The 19,925-nt window shown below is 53.8% G+C and overlaps 1 protein-coding gene across 1 annotated transcript; it reads right to left on the minus strand.

The window, feature by feature from the left end:
• Nucleotides 1-2,420: 2,420 nt before the first annotated feature.
• Nucleotides 2,421-14,376, minus strand: LOC123033052 (carboxypeptidase A1-like). Its single transcript, XM_044449396.1, has 11 exons — nt 14,312-14,376; nt 12,851-12,932; nt 11,437-11,571; nt 10,419-10,517; nt 9,059-9,160; nt 8,312-8,413; nt 7,685-7,795; nt 7,457-7,547; nt 5,652-5,851; nt 4,086-4,170; nt 2,421-2,632 (listed from the first exon to the last, which is right to left on the minus strand). Exons 1-11 carry the CDS (start codon nt 14,374-14,376, stop codon nt 2,445-2,447), a joined length of 1,260 nt encoding a protein of 419 aa, XP_044305331.1. The 3' UTR covers nt 2,421-2,444.
• Between the last annotated feature and the right edge of the window lie 5,549 nt (nt 14,377-19,925).

Raw genomic sequence — 19,925 nt, forward strand, 5'->3', positions numbered from 1 at the left:
TGAAGCGCTCTTGTACACGTTTTCATGCAGTCAGGTGGTCAAGGCTGACCTGTAAGCAGGACGCCTGTTGTGGGATCCCAGGACATGACAGGCAGTGCTTGTGTGGCCTGCCCTGCTTGCTGCCACGATGCTGCTGTCACAGGTGAGCCTGTTCCAGCGCAGCTTTCCTTCTTCTTCCACTGCTGCCCCTGCAGACTCTTAATAGTTCGTGGAAGCCCCATCTTGCGATCTCTCTCCCTCCTTGCAGCTGGAGTCTTGTTAACTCTGCAAAATACTTGGAACGCTGCTGGTGTTCCACTGGGGGCATCAGAATTCCCACGGTGGCTCCTCCGCTTCTGAGAGCTCTCAGTAGAACCTTCAGGCAGCAGCTTCCAAAGGGATTCTCTGCCGTAGACACACGACTGCAGAATCTTGCAGTTTCCACCCTGGCGCCTTTTTCCTCACCTTTTCCAGTTTTCCTTGTATACAGTTTTGTAAAATTGTCTGTTTTTACATTTGAACTTGACAACACATTACTTAAAAATGTGAAAAGCAGGGTTTCCCCATCATGATGAGGTCAAGCAGCACTTCTCAGCCGTAGTACCGTTTTCACCTGGCTTCACTCGGACAGTCGCCCACGATCATGCTTCTTGCATGCTCAGTGATCTTTTCTGCTCTGTTCTTGGAGGCCGATCATGAGAACGTCTTACTCCTCAGCCTTCGGGAAGCATCTGCTTAAAGACTGGCTTTACTGTATTCTCATTGCCCAGTTTTTGCTCAGCAGCGCTCCTATTTGTGTTTTGTTTGGTCTACGTGAAAGATCAGCTTGAGCAATTGTTTTCTAATGGAGAACAACTAGTTTGAATTGCCGTGACCCGAGAGCTGAGATGCTGCCCCGTGACCGTGCGGCTTCCAGCAGAAGCTGTGGTCTTCCAGACCCGTGCCATAGACGCACCCCGGTTCTTCCCTCTCCCAGTCCCCAGCACTTCCGTATTCCTCAAGGGCCCGACCACCCTGCCTCACCTGAGAGGGGTTACTTCAGTGTTTGAAATGGGTTGCATTTAAATGTCACGTATTTATTATGAATGACAAGCGTGGTGATTGGTTGGTTGAGATTTTTTCTTGGTATATGTGCTGCTTCAACATAGTCTCTTTAATATTTAATATTAAATGTTTCCTATTTATATAACATGGACTGAGCTATGTGGAGATTTTCTTGCAGGCTAGAATGGTGCTGGTCCTAGGAACTATTGTTCAAGGAGTCTAGTTGTCACCCCTTTTGCAAAAGCACAGCTTTCAGAATTCTGTAGCCAAACCAAGGAGGGCAAACTGATTTGAAATCAAGTAGTCTAACAAGAGGTATGCCCACTTGGATGTTATGCTTTGGCTTTTCTTAATGCGAAATACTAAATAATTTTGTGCACCTGCTTCAATATGCTGTCAACAGTATCAAAACACTACAAGATTATTGCCGTTTACAAATGTCAAGTGTTTTTGTTTCGATTTGATTGGAACCTATTTTATAAGGCGAACATTCTTTTCTTTTGCATTGCAAGTCTCTGTATGGTTTTGAAATTTGTTTCAAATACTTTATTCTTATACTAAGGCTTGACCAGAAAGCCAGGTGACAAAAAGACAGGTGCATCCCCAGTTCTGAAGAAGAGCTTTTTTACAAAACGCTGGCACTGGGGGAAGAGCTCAACATGCCGTTAATCCTCTTACTGGCTTGGTGGATTTGGTATAGCTTGCTCATTAGGTTAATTATATCCAGTGGTTTAATGCCGCCGCCTTGGACTGGGGTGGCTAGTTTTTGTGCATAGCTGAGCTTCTGTATTGTTTGCCGCTCAATAAAGAGATAGCTGCCCACTCTTTCTATGAGCCTTTTTATGTCGTGGGTTATTAGGCAGGTCATTGCCAGGTATTAACCACCAAGGGAGTTGTTCTGTCTTGAAGTAAGGTTTTAAACCTCTCTGGAGACGTCAGAGGTGCATGTTCCGTTTCAAAATGGAAAGCAGACTTCTTGGAATAACTCCCACTTGGACTCATGCTCCTGACCAAACCCTCATAACCAAATGTGTGCCCATGAAGAAGAGCACACCATGTGGAAGACTTTCCCTACCCTGACCAGACAGAGGCGGTGTGTGCCTGAGTCTGAGATACCAACCTGAAAGTAAAACCTCTAACACTGCCTGACGCTACAGGGAAGGGAGAATTTCCCCGTCCCACCCTGTATCAAGGAGACTCTTCCGATACTTCATAGAAAAGTTTGACGTAACAGCATTTCACTATATTTGGTTCCCCATTACTTTAATTCCTCTTTTACGAAAAAGGATTCGAGAGGCAAGACTAAAGGTGAAATTACTGGCTAGAATAAGATGACAAAACAGTGATTTCTCTTCATTCCTGTCTTTATTATGACCAAGGCGACCGGTTGCCTCCGGAGAAAACGCCCTTCCGCTCCGGTCTTAGTATGGATGGTCTCGCGTGTGCTCCATGATGACCATCAAGGCCAGCCACGTCTCCTCGGCGGTTGGAACGATCTGGCTGGCCGGGAGCAAGAAGCCATGGCGCCCCGTGTCCCGTAGCTCGAACGTGTAGGAGTACTTAATGCCTTGGTCATAGGTCCAGTCAATCGTTCCACCACTCGCTGGATCTAGGCAAAGGAAACGGGGACGCGTTGGAAGAGCCAGAGCACTTAGTTCTGCGCTGTGTGGCTGTTGCGTTTTCGTTGCACTGCCTTTGCTCCTCCGGCAAGGAACCCACAGTCGCTTGTGCGGCTCGCCTCCCTTCTGTGAGGTTGGCTCGGCTGAGAGCCTGGGCCTGGCCCAGAGTCGCCCGCTGAGCACCATGGCTGAGGGAGGACTAGAGCCCCAGCCTGCCCTCTCCACCACCACAGCGCACAGCTCTCCTCCCATACGGACAAGGTTGCCGTGGTCACCAGTGCTGGCGCTTCCTTGAAAATAAGGGGGGGACTCAGAAATGTTCTCTCGGCAGCTTCCTCCCAGGGTGTAAGCCCAGTGCCTAAAGCAGTCGTCTCCAACCTGTCGCCTGCCAGATGCATTGGACAGTGAGTCGGTAGAATGGGGTTTCTAGTCTAGTGCATCTGGGTGGGGAAGGCTGCTTTGGACTCGAGACTTTCTAGTCCCATCCATGTACATCCTTCCACTTTAGCTGTGCCAGGCATAATGAAGCCTGGCTTTATGAACAGATACACAATTTGAAGAAATTGGGAGCTGGGAAAAGTGGGCTTGTGATCTTCCTGGTTATACAGCAAGCCCTGACTATGTGCAAGACTTTTAAGATACATTCTTCAAAACAAAAAAGCTTGGGAGAATTTTCTGGCAGCCAAAAGAGGGGACTTACTCGGCCCTTCCGTTGTTCTTTTCCAACCAATTCCTCCCATGTCGTTCCTTCCACTTTATTGTTTCCAAACAAAACTTGATTGGGGAGGAAATTAAACTTTCTGTAGAGGAACCTAAATGAGCACTTCAAGCACTGGCCTAAGGATGTATGCAGAAAGACCGTTCCATATTCAGGAAACCCAAATTCTGTGATGATCGAATCGCTACACAACTTGAACCACGTGTGAATGGAGACACGTTCAACCCATCCGTGCCAGCTGCTCAGCAGCTGTTCCAGCTGAAGCAGGACCAGCCGGCAGCCCAGAGCAAGCTGCCACCACGCGCTGGCATCTACAGGAAGGTTTTCTACTCAAGGTCAAGGCTCACTTGAGCTGTGATGGTACACAGTTTCATGAGCTGGATGTACCCCAGAACATGGGCGGCAACGAAGACTCAGGAGCCATTTACATGGCGCAGCTTTCATCAGCCGCATGCCGTCAGACCGTAGCGCCCATCCTTGCAGCCACCCTGCCCAACGATGAAAGATGACGGAGTTGTCCGTCGCATCTGCAGGGAAGGCTGACCTTCCTTCAACCCCGTCCCTACCATTTACTGTTTCAGGATCTGTTTGACTGTAGAGCATTATAGAAATACTAAGAAATTAATAAAAGTACTCTGTGCAGCAAATGGGGGAAGACCTCACTCAGTTCACCGTAGTGAAGTTCCCCACCTCGTATGGCCTGTTTTCCTGCTTGGATAACTTACAGATGGCGGCAGTGATGCTCCCATATCTGTATTTGGTCCCATGGAGGGAAGCAAGGGCATTGACGGCCTTTTTAGCAAGAGCATCCTGGGAAGAAGAAAGGGCAACATGAGATCGAGAAAGGCCAAAAATACACAAATGGGCTCTTAAAACTTGCATGTTGCTGTAACTGGCAGCACCTGGCCTCACCTTTGGTGTGGCATATTTATATATAAGTAGCCCTGCAGTCTAATCTTGCTAGGACACCGTTCATGCTGAACGGGCTGAAGGATTGATAAGTGAAAACTTGACCTTTGTTGGCACAGTGGGACAGAATAAGCCCCGCATCCCACCTGGAATGCAGCCGCACCTGCACAGGGAACTATTGTCATCTCTGGATGCACACCACGCGTGGTTCTCCAGTGTTCTAGAGGCACCACGACACGTGAGGGCCCCCTGGAGCATTATGGAACACGCCAGTGCAACCAAAGGATAACCTGGACCGCCTTGTGAGAAATTACGCAATTAACAGCTGGCTTACGAAGGGGGTTTTGTTAATCTTACGGATATTGCAGCTCTCACAAGCCATGTGTCCTGGGTCTTAACCCACACCAATTTGGAGATCGCTATGCCAAATGGAGATGCTGTCTATTCATCCCAGTCTCGGAAAAGAACTGATCCATCTGGAGATGAGCCAGGTGTGCAAGACACACCAAATGTGATTGCAGGCATCAAGCCTGCGGTGCAGACCTTGCTTCTCCGCACCAGCTGTGCCCCCGCCTCCCTGCACCAGGAGGCGCTCTCACAGAGGGAAGTGCTAGAGCAGCGCATGAGCCTCCCACGAGACAGTGCATCGCTCGTGGGAGCGGTGTGCGTAAGATGCTTTGCACCAGCCCGGTGCCGTGCCCTTTGTGAAATTAAGTCAGCACAGTGGGCTTCCCTACAAGACACTGGCCTCATCAGAGACAGGTTTGCACACACGGTACAAAAACGACCCCAGGAGAACAATGCTTGTTTTGAAAAATGGCTGGTGTCTGCTCCCAGTCATTCCAGTCTGTGCTGGAGTTCCTCTGTATTTGGGTTAAAACCATGGTTTTTATAGCTTCTAATAGAAAATAAAAATATTTGATGCCTGGAGGTTCTGCAAATGTTGCTGGTTGCTCCCTGTGCAAAGACGGGGCAGATACGTATTCAAAACAAACGTTCCACCTGATGTGTGGTCAGTCCAAGTGATTGGTATTGCTAAATGCACTTTATGAAAAAAATGCACAAGTGGCATTGTGGATAATTTTATACCCCAAACAGTATTAGAAATCAGCTTGGGGTAATTAAAAGACCCCAAATACAGCACTTGTTGGAGTTCTTCTGATGTGGGGGAAGGTCCATTAGGTATACAAAAGACCTCCACCTACTGGAGATGCCAAGTGCTTGGTCTGGTTTGTCGACAGGGACTAACACAAACGTCTGCAGTCTGAGACTTTTGGTTGTGGGAACTGTCACAACCGCCACCTGCATCTCAAAGTTTTCCTCCACCACCGCACCGGAGGTGCCCAGCGGCTGGAAGAGGGCCCTGCACAGCCGAGACGTACCAGCTCCTCGTGATCCGCAGCCTTCTGTGTGGTGTAGCCGTACGGGTAGAGGAGGAGCTGCGAGTAGCTATGGATGGAGATGAAGGCTTTGATGTTGCCGTGATCCTGCACAAAGTCGACGATGGCTTTCACTTCAGACTCCGAGTTGGCGTAGGGGCCGCGGTACGTTTCAGTGCACGAGTTCCCACTGGAGCCGGGCCCTGGAGAGAAGAAACCACAACACTCTCAGAGCTGCTGGCTGAGAACGACTCCAGGCTGGCACTTCAGCAGGGCGGCCTCCCCACACCTCCTGGTCAAAAATGGCCCAGATCCGCTGAGTTGCAAGAGCAGGTCTAAAGTTCAGTGTCAGTCTGAGACCAGCTTCACAGCTTCCCCAAACCCGGGGAAGTATCTAGCACAGTGGTGGCGAACCTGTGGCACAGCGGGCATGCAGAGCCCTCTCTGTCGGCACGCGAGCCAAGCCGCCCCAGCATCACCCCAATAACCGAGCATTTGGTAACAGCGCACCTAGGGGCCATGCGCGTGCTCAGGAAGGAGTAGCGGCGCCACATGATGGCGTCACGAGCCGCGACTCATCGGCCGTGATTTGTCCGTGCTTCCGCATGGCCAGTCAATGGCTGCCAAGGATATATATTTTTTGCTTGGACTGGCTGTGAATTTTTTCTAAACTAAAACCTCAGTTTTCAGGTTTTATTGCAGTGTTGGCACGTTGTGATAAATAAGTGGGTCTTGGGTTGTAATTTGGGCACTCGGTCTCTAAAAGGTTCACCATCACTGGGTTACAGTTTGAAAAACGAGGTGTCTTGGCATGATTTTGATGGTTGGAATGTGTTTAGAATGGGCAGAAATGATGGGCTGTGCAGAAAAAGCTACTCAGCGGAGGCTTTCTCAAAATCGCCCTCTTTTCAATGCAACTGTATCCTTATATTAGGGTTATGGGAGTGCGCCAGGGCAGTGGTGGCGAACCTATGGCACGCGTGCCGCAGCGGGCACCCAGAGCCCTCTCTGTCGGCACGCGAGCCAAGCCACCCCAGCGTCGCCCCAGCAGCCGCGCATCAGATGACAGTGCACATAGGGGCCATGCACACGCTCAGAAAGGAGCATCGGCGCCAGGTGATGACATCACGAGCCACGACTCATTAGCCTTGATTTGTCCGAGCTTTCACATGGCCGGTCAGTGCGCTGCCAAGGAGATATGTGTGTGTGTGTGTGTGTGTGTATTTGCTTGGACTGGCTGTGAGTTGTTTTTATTAAACTAAAACCTCAATTTTCAGGTGTTATTGTCGTGTTGGCACTTTGGGATAAATAAGTGGTTTTGGGGTTGCAGTTGGGGCACTCGGTCTCTAAAAGGTTCGCCATCACTGATCCGTGATATGACCTCCAGCCACCCCCACCCCATGGCCTCCCAGAGGGCCGGCGACGGAGGCACCCGAGGGCATCGCGGGGTCAGTTCCTGGGCCAGGCCAGCACCCCCAGGCTCTCCTTTCGCCTTCCGTTCTCACTGTTAAGAACCTGGCCCAGCTGGAGACATGCAGCTGAGCAGGCAAACGGCTACAGATGCATGTTATTTTGCTCTTTCTAGTTTAGAGCTATTCTTTGCTCCCTACAACCAAACCGTACTTCTTCCTAGGTAAATGGGCAGCAGCACGGAGTGTTTTGATCCTGGTCTTTTTGAGAAAAGGGCTGGAAATGCAGCCCAGCCGCCGCCACGAGCAATGGTATCCCACATGGCTCGTCAGAGCTCTGCAGGTTTCTGATGGGGGCAGGGGACAGGGGAGTTAAAAAAAGAACCGAAGACCACTTACCTCCAAAGCCTGCGTCCCAGTTCCTGTTGGGGTCTACTCCGATACAGGACAACCCACTGTGGTGTGACCGGGTCTTCCTCCACATGCGGTTCTGTAAAAGCCAGGAAGACCCCTCAGCACAGTTTGGAAGCCACGGAGATGCTCTGGAACCAAACCGTTGCGTGGCAGCGGAGTTTAATCTGCCTACCTAAATCCCAGCCCAGAGGCTAAAAGAAGGGAGAGGGATACCTGGCTGTGTGTAAAAGCAAAACCATCAGGATTCGTGACGATTTCGAGGAAGATATCAAAGTTGTTCAGGATGCTGGTCAGGGAAGGGTCCTTGCCGTAACTGTCAACAATCTGGATGAGAGAAACGAGGAAGGCTCAGAAGCATCGACAGAGTCAAGCCTCAACAGCATATTTGCTCAACAGCTCGGGAGCTCGTCTCTCGATGAGTGCGAGACTGCTCCGTAGCGGAGGGTCTTTCCTTTAACTGGGCACTGCCACAGCTAAGAATGCTGTATCATTCTGCAATCACAATAAACTTTGAATATATTTGCATTATTCAGACAGTAAGTTTCAGTTCTGATAACACCAAGGAGCGACAGAGACCACGTGGGGTGCAGATAACCCTATACAGCCTCCTCCTCCCACTTCGGCGTCTTTCACACTGTTCCGTCTGACTTTGCTACCCTGGGGACTAGAAACTTTACCAATAAATGCTGAAATTCTGAGGCTGCTGAACCATCAGTCATGCTTGGCTTTGTATGGATAGTTGGACCATCAGAGCTGGTAGCCAGTGTCACACCCATTCCTCTGCTTTCCTTTTCCCCAGTTGTGAAAAGTATGACCTTGAGATGAAATTGGAGCTGATACCTTCTTTGCAAACCAGACTCCGCTGGCCTGAGTGACCCATTCACGGGAGTGGATGCCAGTGTCAATCCAGATCGCTGGCCGCTTGATTCCTCCTGTGCTGAACTGTGTGAACAGAAAAAGAAGGGAAACCCTAAGGCCCTGCATCTGCCAGTCCCAGAGGCCCACGTATTCCGGGGCCTATAGGTTCCAAGCCGCAAACCTATTTGCTAGCGCCTCAGATCTTTTCCCAGAGCAGCACAATGTCCCTCAGTGCCAACAGAAGCTTTTCCTCCGCCTCAGCGTGATTGCATTTTGGCAATTAAGTGAAAGAGTTTGTGACCAAATTAACCAGCCCTTCCTTTGAATGACTTTTTTCATGCGCATTGCAAATCAACTGTAGTCAAAGAGGTGCTTCCAGTTTAAGATGACCTGGGGTGGGATGCAATTAATTAGAGCAGGGTTTTATTGGGCCTGACTTAGAAGGGAGATTGATTTGGATGGCTTTGCCTTCCGTGAAATATTAATCCACCCTAGAAATTATTTCCGAATTCACCCATATACATGAGTATGCCTTCCACGCATGGGCCCCAGAGCTGGCCAGCTACCTGCCCCCCTTTGCTCCTCCCACACCTTCCCTGCACCTGCGAAGGCCACCTGGTCGCAAGCCACTGTGCAAGACCCCAGCCGGGGAGACCCCACCAACATTGGGGCCAGAAAGGGGGGGGGGGCGAGGAGAAGGTCCCCTGCCAGGAGAAGGGGGTGACTTACCTTCAGGACGTTGATTGGGCGCCCCTCATAGCTCTTGCCGATCTGGAGTTTACTAACCAGATTACTCTTTTCGGTTACTAGAAGATCCATAAAAGCATTGATCTAGTGCACAGAGAGAAGAGGCGGTTACTGCCGTGGTGTGTGCGTTTCTCGGAGAGGAGAGGAGAGGCCTGAACACTGGTGAGCCCCACATGCTACTGTTTCTGGAGGGCCAGGTGCTTTTATACGACTGAGGGACTCCTAAAGGAGCAATCCATAATTAAAGAACAGAAAACCCATTGTAATAGGACATCCAGGCCGTTGGAAAGGACCCGTCCAGAATGCCCCCGTTAAATGAAATGGGAACGGGACCCCGGCCTTTTCAGGAAGGTGACACTTTCTGGCAGGTTGACCATATGCCCTCCCGCCCCTTGAGGTCAGCAGCAGACGCCCTTCTCCGGGAACCCTCCGTGAATGACATCAGGAGGGTGAGTACCCGGAGGAGGGCTTTCTTGGCGGTGGCGCCCCATTTATGGAATGCGCTCCCCAGAGAGGTCCGCCTGGCGCCATCGTTATTTGTTTTTCAGCGCCAGGCTAAGACCTTTTTATTTAAAACTTATTTTAATTGTTTATTTATTTATTTAATTAGGGTGTGGTTTTTTTGTAGCCGAGAATGCACTGAGGTTTTATTGAGGTTTTATGGCATTGTGGTTTTATTGCATTGTGGTTTTACTGTATAGTTGATTTTTGATGTTGGGAGCCGCCCCGAGGCTTATTGCGATGGGGCAGCATAGAAATGTTTTAAATAAATAAAATAAATATGGCAGCCCTCGCTGAATTGTTCACCTCCTCATTTAGCTGCCTTGTTCTCTCTTGCTCTCCTCTGCAGCTGGCCTCACTCAAGGCAGGTGTTATCATGCACCTGTCACAGCACAATAGCTGATTGGCTATGCTCCCCTCAGTAACGGTGTGATCCCTGATTGGCTAGGATCACCGAAGTGACCAGCCCAGGAAGCAGTGCCCTTGGCCTCAATTGCCTTGGGTCACCTTCAGTGATGACATCACCTGGGCCAGCCTTAAGACAGTGGAGCACCTGTGCTGTGACGGCAGACCATCTCATTCGCCACGTCAGCCCTGATTAGATGGGATCGTTTACCCAGGATCAAGAAGGGGGCAGTAATCAGGAGCAGAGGAAAATGACACTGACTCAGAACAGGGAAGCGGTAACCCAGCAAGACCAGATCCAGCTGAATATTCCCGCTGTGACCTGGGACATATTTTTATTCACCTGGCTCTGAATCCTTCCTGCCCCTACACACACAAAGGGGCACGTAAATGGCACGGCAGGGATCGAGTCCTGCTGCGGCCTCAGCGCACCTACCTCATCCAGGTTGTGGTAGGCAGCATAGTTGAAGGTCTCGGTCGTCTGCAGCACCGAACGTTGGCGCGCCATGTCCAGCTTTTCCTCGTCAATCAAGGACTGCAGGGGACGAGAAGAACCGTCGGCCCCCGGGAAGAATCAGCCCCGCAAACCCAGCAGGCGGCCAAGCCCTGCCTCGCCCGGGCGGCTCGGAGCCGCTTCCCCTGCCGGGGCCTGGCACTCGTGCAACGCGCCACGCCTGGCCCTCTGTGGTGCCGCTGCAGGTATCCGTTCCCTCCGCCCCTCGGGAAGCAATCGTGCCCAAAGCCTCAAGGGCCCCAACGGGCGAAGAGGGGAACCCTGAGATGTTCCGTCTCGGTGGGCACATTGGAAGGCTAAGCGTGTCGTGGGCGCTCTTACAAAATGGCAGCCCACAGAACAGGCACTTCCCAGAAGCCGAGTTGGTGAGACCGAAAGAGGAGCCACTCACCTGAGAAGCATAAGCATAAAAAACACTTGTGGAATAGAACGCAAACCAGGCCTGGAAGGGAGGGGGGGGTCCCAGCGGTGTAAACGTGCCTTCACGCCCTATGTGGGGACCCCAGTTTCAATGAAGCAACTGGGGTGGGGTCCGCTGGGACAGTGCGCATGGGAGACCCCAGGGCTACTGAGGAAGAAAGACCTCGGCCCAGAGCCCGCCGCCACATCCGTTGGCCTCAGGCCAAGGGCCAGAGGGGCCCCCATCCCGTTCCACCTGCGGGAGCCGACAGGACCGGCAGAGGCGTCTGCTTTCAGAACCAGCACCCAGGGGCCAGCATCCTGCCCCGGGCCTGAGCCCAGCGGCTCCTTTGGACTGGCCCGGGTGGGCTGTGGGCCCCGCGCTGCCTGTCCTCCAACCCCCTGCCACAGCTCCCCTACGAGGCGGGCGCCTCCCTCCGCCGAGCGCCGGGGCCGGCTGTACCACCCCACGGTCCCACCCGGCGGGAGAGCCGGTCCTGCCTCCGACTCACAGCCCCTGCTCGCCGGAGCAGCTCCGCACCTGGAGGTCCTCGATCATGATGTCGTACTGGATGCCGTTGGACTCCAGGAAGACCTTCACCCGCTGGAGACTGGGGAACGGGACGCGGACGTCGACGGGGCTCTTGGGGTAAGTCGGGGCTCGCCAGAAGTCCAGCTGGGCAGATTCACGAGAGGAAAAGTGCGGATTCATATACATGTCTGGAGGGTGTTTGGAACAGCCGTGCTTTTGGTAACCTCGCAAGAAGCCCCCCGGTTCCCAGTCCGGCCATTAGCAGTGATAACAGACCCCCCCCCACTCAGTTCACAAGCACAGCCCCCTTTGAAGCCATCTCAGGTGGCCTCCACGAGCACCAGGTCCCTCTGTATCGACTGACTCTTTATTTTATTTTATAATTTATTTTAAACTTATTTTATTTTATTTTAATTATTTATTTAAATCTTTCATAGACTGTTCCATTACTAGTGTCTCAGGACAGTTTGCAACAAGCACAGATTAAAAAATGGTACAGCATCCAGCAATTCACAATAAAATCACAATTAAAACCAATTCAACATTAAAATAGCAGGAGAATAAAAAGGGTTTCGCCTGGCGCCAAGAAGAAAAAAGCATTGGCGCCAGGCGTCCCTCTCTGGGGAGCGTGTTCCACAGTCAGGGTGCCGCCACAGAGAAGGCCCCCCTCCGGGTAGTCACCCTCTTGGTCTCCCTCAAGGAGGGCTCCCGGAGCGGGGCCTCTGCCTCAGAGCTCAGGGGGCGGGAGGGCGTTTGGGAAGGAGGCGCTCCTTCAGGGGTCCCGGACCCAAGCCACTTAGGGCTTTGAGGTCATCCCCAGCACCATCAGTTGGGCCTGGACTTGGGCGACCAAGGCAGTTTCAGTCCCATAATTTGCCTTGGCATTTTTTTTTACCCCTGGCCGAAAATGAGGAAGCGCAGCCTTCCCCTCCCAGAGAGAGCCCTTGGACAGCTGGCTTTGCCTTCTGGGGCCAGGGGGCGTCTTCTCGGTGAGGGGCAGGAAGGAAAGGGTTTCCCTGCGCTTACTCCAACCTGGCGTAACATTAGCGACCGTGCAGCCTCCTGCCTGCAGCTTCCGCCAGGCCAGCCACGTGCCCGGCGTGCGGGGATGCTGGGCATCGTGGCCGAGGCGACCCAGGGGACTCCCGCACTGGGCAGAGCTGCTTCCCAGTCTAGCAGGATGTGACGCACAGCCGCCTCCCCCACGCCATCCCCATCGCTGCCAGTCCGAGTGGGCACGGGAGGGCCCCAAGGGCTGCAATGGGCCCTGGGGCCCTCGGGGGCCCTGCCCCTCAGCCCCCCCCCCTGCGTCTTCCACATGGAGGAGGTGCTGGCACGAGAGTGCCGTGACCCATGGAGGCCATGGGCCCTCGGCGAGGCCCCCGAGCCGGGAACTGGGCCCGGTTCCGCTCCTCTGCCTTACCTGCAGCTTCTCAGATGCGTCCAGCTCCATCACCTTCTCCAGCTGGAAGGCGTCTTCAGGCAAAATCCTCAGCACCTGTTGGCTGCGGAGACAAGCTGCATGCGTATTTTTGCTCTCCCGCCCGCAGACGGCACACCTAGCGGCTCTCGTGAGTGACGGATGCAGGAGGTTGTCTGTGGCTGGTTTATGTATGCTCTCCTATGGACGCTTGTTCAACATGCCACTTTTCTGGAACGTGACACACTTGAGTGGCACACCCAATGTGTATTTCAAGACCTGCGGAAGTTGTGCCGTAATGCTGCTGTTCTGCCACTAGATGCTGCTGTGGAGCTGCTTCCAGCCGCGGGTAGAAACAGGCCAGGGGTCGCCACCGCCATCTTGTGGCAGGATGCCAGTATTGCAAAGCAGAAGGAGTGGTCCTTGCATTACTTTCTCCATGCGGGGAGGAGACTCTTTCTAAGAGAGTCTGGCAATCGTTATGCGTGCCGGTGTGCTGCAGTGCTTAGTGTGTTTAGGTACAACCTGGGTTCTCGCCTCATTCTACCCTGAAAGCATGCTGGGTGGCTTCGGGCCCGCCACTGACTCACGTCCTAGCCTACCTCCCAGGGTTGTTGTGAAGATGAAACAGAGGGGAGGGTGATCGTGTGAGGTCCCTTGCGTTCCAGTCAGCTAAAAGTATGCGCAAATTCCCACTTCTGAGGACCGTCACAACAAGCGTTCATCCACTAGGATTTGAAAAAGGCCGGAGGCATCTGTACCAAGGTGGTTTTTCTAGAAAGAGCTACTGCCCTTGTGCCATTCCAGAAGGGGCGCAGGAAGCGGCCTCCTCCCGACTCAGCCACGTCTGCACTCCGGATTGGCAGCAGCTGGCGGGGGTCCCAACTGGAGACCCCCCCCCCCCATCCTGGAGATGCCGGAGATCTAATGTGGAGCCTTTTGCATGCAAAGTGGAGTCGAAAATGCAGGATGGCCCTTTATAGATTTACATGCCCGCCCCCACTCACAAATAATGCTCCCCCCCGCATCTGGTGCCCGAAGCAGCCCCTTCACTTCCCCAGCCTGGGCCCTCCAAATCGTTTGGATTTCAACTCCCATTAGCTCCAGCCAGCCTGGCCAAGGGACGGGGGTGATGGAAGCTGTAGTCCAAAATACCCGCAGGACCCCAGGTTGGAGAAGGCTGATCAGCTCTCACGTGGTCCCTAGTTCAATTGCCAGGGGCTGGCTGGGGAGCTCAGGGGAAAGGGGTCCAATCCTGCTCTGCCGAAACTCACGAACTTTCTCCCCAAAACATGCCAGGAATAGAACCCAGGGCTTTTCCATATGGAAACCCAGCCCTCTTTACCCCTGAGCTGCTTCCCCTCTGGATTAGATCCTGAGCTGGTATTTGCCGTCTTCCAGGGACGGGGAAGCTCCCTGGCCCAGCGGCTCGCTGGCTGCCTGGGGCCAGGCGCGTCCACCTACCCCACGAAGGTCTCGGTGCTGAAGGCCACAGCCAGCAGCGCAGAAAGCACCAGAAGGCCCCTCATTTCCGGAAGAACAGGACACCGTCCAGGGACGGGGCGCCTTCCACGGACACTTTATATACTGTCCCAAGTGGTGGGGCATTTGCATTGCCGGCCGGCGGCAGAGACGGTCCTGGGTCAGCTGCCCTGCTTCCCACGGCCCTGTCGGAAAGCGCTGGCACCGCCGCCCCAACGGTGATTGATGCCTGGGGAACGGGCCACCTGCCTGGGCCGGGAAGGACCCCAGACTGTTTGCTCTCACCTGGGCTGGCCTCAGCAGGCCAGGACGGAGAGGCTGAATCACCCACGCCGTGCAGGTGAGAGCTGGGCAGAGGTGAATGGGAGGTGGGGGGACAATGGAGCCGAAGGGGCCTGTCAGCCCCAGAGGATGTCGCTGCACCAAGGCAGCCCAGGAAAAGGCGAGGCAGAGAGGGCTTTGGGCCGGGATGGAGGACGGCTCCCACCAGCAGGGAGGGATCCTACCTGGCAGGTGTGCGGACTGGCACGCAAGGGGGAGGCTTCCAGGTTACATGCTGCGAGCCCGGAGCTGCGCCTGGTGTCCACACGCACACGCTGAACCAGGAGGCATGGTGAGGGGGACACATCTGGGGATGGATTCCCGCCAGAGGGCAGGGGAAGCAGCCCCTGCTGCAGGACTCTCCCTGTTTCCTCTTCCCTCCCCATCCCCTTTCCTTGTGTGCCATGTACAGGAATAAACGTTCCACAGTCGGTTTGCATAATATTTGGGGCCGTTCCTCCACAGCCGTGCAGGCTCCCTCTGGCTGATCTCCGCACCCAATCTGCGGAATGCAGCGGTGGGCCAGACACGTCATGTGAGGCCCAGAGGGGAGCCCGCCCACTGCAAGGGGCATGATGGGCGTTGTAGGCCTTTTGCTGGCTAAGCTAGTTTAGGATCGTGCACTCTGGGATGTGTTCTCACGCTCGCTGCCCCGGCTTGCATAACATGCCACGGCTCACCATGGCTTGCTTTGACCTGCAAGGAGCTGCAGCCCCCGTTGGGGTCAGAGGCTGAAGGCCCCTTAAGCAGGGTGGGGGGGGCAATTTCCTGCTGAACTAGAGATGAACCCTGGCTAGATGAATAATAGCTGAGCTAATTGTGTCATAGATACAATCAGGTTTACCTGATTTAAGCACAGGCCATGACTGCACCGGAATGTGGCCGTGCGGGAGGAAAACCACAGAAGGAAAAGCATCGGGCATGACCAAGGTAAGAAGAATCATGGCAGGGTGAGAGGCTGCAGCCAGGGGCCTTTCGATGGGAACTGTGGTTGAAGAACGATGTAAAGGACCTGTGAATTGTTTGTTCAGAGAGTACGGGTTGGTTGAGTTTTTGAATTACTCCGTGCTCCGCTTCGCTTCTTGCGCACAAAATAAAGCCGAGTGGATGTCGTGGTCTCGTCCCCAGGCCCTTCCGTGGGCTATCGCGTCCCGGGGCCTCAGTCCCTGGAAGCAAACCGGGCAGGGGCCCTTTTCCACCTGCGACCCCAGACTGGGGATCCGCCTGCCGACTGCACTCAGGCCCCGGGAGCCGAGGGCTGTGCGAGGGTTGCTTCGTCCTCACACGGCCCGCAGCAGCTGGGTTCAGACGACACGGTGGCCACGCCTCCGACACGCTGAGAATGGCAGCCACGCGAGCAGTGGCTCCTCGAGAGCAAACGAGCCTGCAAAATGCTCTCGTGTCGTGCAAACCGGCGCAGAGCGGTGCGTGGGCAGCCTTCTCCTCCACGAATTTGTCGGATCTCCTTTTCGCCATCCAAACTGGCGGCCATTCCCACCTCCTGAGGAAGTGGCTCCCATAATTTAGCCCTGTGCTGTATGGAAAAGGCCTTCTGGGATCTGTCCCGAACCTCCCTCTCTCTGGCTCCCTCCCCTTTTTCACACACGCAAGAAAGACGGCGCTGATGCATTTTCGGGTCAATTTGTCCGGGTTTCACTTGCATTCACTAAATTAAAGAAGAGAAACAAATCCTACTGATTTCCAGAGGATTTACGCTTTGGCTTTATCAGGTGGGCGACACCTTTTTGTTATCTGCCTTTTGCTGTAATGGTTGGTCAACTTAAAAAGATATCTAAATAGGCCTGCTAAGATCCAAACGGAGCATTTATGATGGCTTGCTGAAATTAATTTATTGACTGCAGTTACCTGGCATTTTTACATTTAATACTCTGCTATTGTTAGTTTGTCTTCAGTTGCTGGAAATATTGCTGAGATTAAAACAAACACTCAGAAGTCAATAAATATTGTATCTGCCCCAGCACACATATATAAACAAGCCCAGGTGGCCCATATTGACGTAAGGGTGTAGCTATGGCCTTCCCTGGGATCGTTCAAAGTGCCAGCTCTGGGATCCTGCCATGGAGAGGCGACTCCGAAAACCAAGTTCCTGCCCTCCTCACAGCCGGCACAGAATTGCCCCCGCTGCCTCGGCAAGGATCGAGCGAGTTTCAGAGAGCACACAAGAAGTGTGCTAGCATGCGGAGGGAAGGAAGCTGGGGCTGATGGTTTATGTCGATTCCTAGCAGTGTCTCAGCCTCCCCTGCACCAGCAACACTCTCTAGATGGCTCAAAATCAATTAATTAATTTCCATGTTCGTTTCTTTATTTCCATTTCTATGTGGCCCAATAACCTGAAGGTGACTGTATAGATAAAAATCAGGGCATGAAACTCAGTGGCGATTGCTGCCGAAAACACACGTGAGCGTCTGAGCTCGTTAAGAGAGTGCACACTCCTAATTTTCTAATCTCCTAATTTGGCTCCTGGAGTATCCGTCCTTAAACCCACATTGGAAAAGCTCCTTAGAGCAGATCAGACATTTGGAGAAGCACATGGTATGGCCCTCCAGGACCGTACCATTTCAGAATGCGGGGAAGCCGATGGCACTCCCCTCTGGCCAGAGGAACTGATTTTCCTGCTGTGCTGTCTTTTTTCATTCACAGGTAAAGGTTTTTGACCCGGGAGGCGTTTCTTTATATTTTTGGATGAAACACACATCGAGCCTTGTCGTTTGTGGCCAAGGATGATGGGAGCTGCAGTCCAAAGCATCTGGAGCTTGCCAGGTTCGAGGAAGGCTGAGCTGCAGTATTGCAACAGAACGGGCAGACGCGGGTTCCATTCCTAGGTCAACAACAAAGTTCGGTGGGTCCCTCTTTGGCCTACCTCACAGGGTTGCTGTGAGGCTAAAATTAGGAGCAATGCCAGTTTTGGAAGGAGAGGCATTTCTGTGCCGCACTGGCTGCAGGGGCGCATCCCCTCCGTGGCCTGACCAAAGGCTGTGCTCCCCCGGCGGACGGTGGACCCCTTCGAACGCCACGTCTCCCCGCGTGCCGGGGGCTTCCTCAAAGAGGGGCGGCACCGCATGGCCCAGCAGGAGGCCTGCCTGGAAGAAAACGGGCTCCACCTGCAGCCTCCCCAGGTGGACCTTCACACCTGGGGCGGCTTCGGCCAATCGGTGCAGAGAACCCTGAGCCAGCTCCCCCCCACCCCCACCTGGCATGTTCCAGAGGCCAGGCTGGGGAACAGAGGTGAGACGGTGGCCCGGTGGCCCAACTCAGGACCCAAGCCACCCCACACGGGCATGACCTGGGAGACGGCACGGACAGAGGCCCCTTGTGTGTCCGTGCTGCGTGGCTTTCCGAAGCCCCGGGCACTGCAGAATCCCCTCCGGGGTGCCGCCCGGGGCCTGCCCAGCCTGTGCGGACGGAGCGGCCACCAAACATCTCCCTAGCACAGCCCTGTTTACCTTTCCGACACCTTTCGGTGCTCCCGCTGAGCAAACCCAGACCTCCTGCCCGTTGCATACTTACTTCCTTGGCTCAGAGTAAATATGTGACGTCTTCAAAAGAGTCTGGGATTTCCTGTTTTTTCAGTTGCTGTTTCTTTCCAGTGGGTAACGCAGCAGCTGGTGGAACCCGCGAAGGCCGGAGATAAGCCCCGGGCAGGTCTCCACCATGCTGCCAAGGCTGTTGGATCACAGGTGCCAAGAGAGGTCCAGCCAAGCAGAAATAAGAGCCGGGGGCGGGCCTTTGGGTTGCATCTGCTGGGAAAGTTCAGATAAGTCCTGGCAGAAAAGGGTTGCTTCTATGTGCCTTTGTGTTATAAAATCAAACCTGCACCCCTTTCTCAGAAAGCAGCAGAATTCCGAGCCAGGTCACTGTTTGGTGCTGCGGTCACTTTAAGAAGATGGAATTCTTAGCTGGACTCGAAGCTGCTGGAGGCTGACACTCAGTGGGGAAAAACCAGTGTGAGAGCCAGTGTGGTGTGGTGGTTAAGAGCGCGGGACTGGGACTCAGACGATCCAGGTTCGAGTCCCCGCTCAGCCATGGAGCCAACCGGGTGACTTTGGGCCAGTCACAGACGCTCAGCCCAACCTACCTCACAGGGTTGTTGTTGTTGTGGGGATAAGATGGAGGAGGAGATGTAAGCTGCCTTGAGCCCTTTGTAGGAAAAAGGCAGGATATCAATCAATCAATCAATAAAACCAGTGTTCCCATCCGCCGCAGAAAGACTGGAACAACGGTGTCCATTTGTTACTGAACCTGAGCATCTGGTCCCACAGAGGCAAGCGCCTGCGGAGCGTGGCTGCCAAACCAGATTTCAGGAATGGTTCCTCCATCGGACACATCTGCATGTTTAAACAGGATCCAAACTGCAAGGCAGTCTACTCAGTTGACAGGTCAATAAGGCAATCAGGAATGTTTCCCCCATTATTGTTACCCGTATTTCTGGTCGCTTTAGAACATTACATCATGCCTGAAGATACGAGGATGCCATCGTACCAACATGATCTGGGAACTGAACACTCCGCATTGATGCGCGTGACAAGCAGGTTATAAAAGTGTCTGTTCGTGGGCGGTGACTTGGCAGTCAGAGGTGAGAACCGCTGCCCGGCCACGTGCTGCCTAAGTCACGGCAGGGTCCTGGGGGACCTTTCAGTAAAAGGCGAAAGGGGTCTTTCCCGGCTGAACCCGGGTATCCTGTGTCACGGCTGCCATCCAGGCTTCCCGACAGGTCGCTGCATCCGGCAAAACGGTCTGAGCCCCTGGCCTTTCTCTCCCCAAGTCTGTGTCCCCCCCACACCCCTCCAGCCTGATGCAGCATCCCTTGGGGAAAAGCCAGGGCAGGAGGAGTCAAAGGTGCTTTCAGGCAGGTGCTCCACAAAGGAAAGGCACCTGTATGGTACCTGGTGGCGGTGACCTTCCCTCGAAATGGCCACGTTGCGCCACTGCCCCCGTCGCACACACCTGCTTGGATACCTGCCCGGCGTCCGGCTGCTGCAGCCTGAAAACACTGCCCTGAGGCGTGCCCGGTGGTTGGTGACGTGCAGCCTGCTGACAGCTTGGCCTGCAAGTCCCATGAGCCCCAACCCACCTAGCCAACGGTGAAGGACCATCGGAGTGCTTGGAGGTTGCTATTGGAAGAATTTCAATTATTGCGGCCCGATGATGTGGACAAGGTGCTTGGACGAGTACGTCCCACCACTTGCCTATTGGATCCTTGCCCGTCTTGGTTAATAAATAACTCCAAGCACGGGATTGGGACCTGGATCTTGGA

Source organism: Varanus komodoensis, unplaced genomic scaffold (assembly GCF_004798865.1).
Source record: "Varanus komodoensis strain SLA01 unplaced genomic scaffold, ASM479886v1 scaffold1, whole genome shotgun sequence".
Classification (NCBI taxonomy): Eukaryota; Metazoa; Chordata; class Lepidosauria; order Squamata; family Varanidae; genus Varanus; species Varanus komodoensis.

Excerpts from the sequence above, each read along its gene's own strand:
- LOC123033052 (XM_044449396.1), bottom strand. The coding sequence starts at position 14,376 with ATGAGGGGCCTTCTGGTGCTTTCTGCGCTGCTGGCTGTGGCCTTCAGC. Across the intron at positions 11,572-12,850 it reads ACGCATCTGAGAAGCTGCAG|CTGGACTTCTGGCGAGCCCC; the intron begins GTAAGGCAGAGG and ends GAATCTGCCCAG. Across the intron at positions 5,852-7,456 it reads CTGGGACGCAGGCTTTGGAG|GGCCCGGCTCCAGTGGGAAC; the intron begins GTAAGTGGTCTT and ends TCTTCTCTCCAG.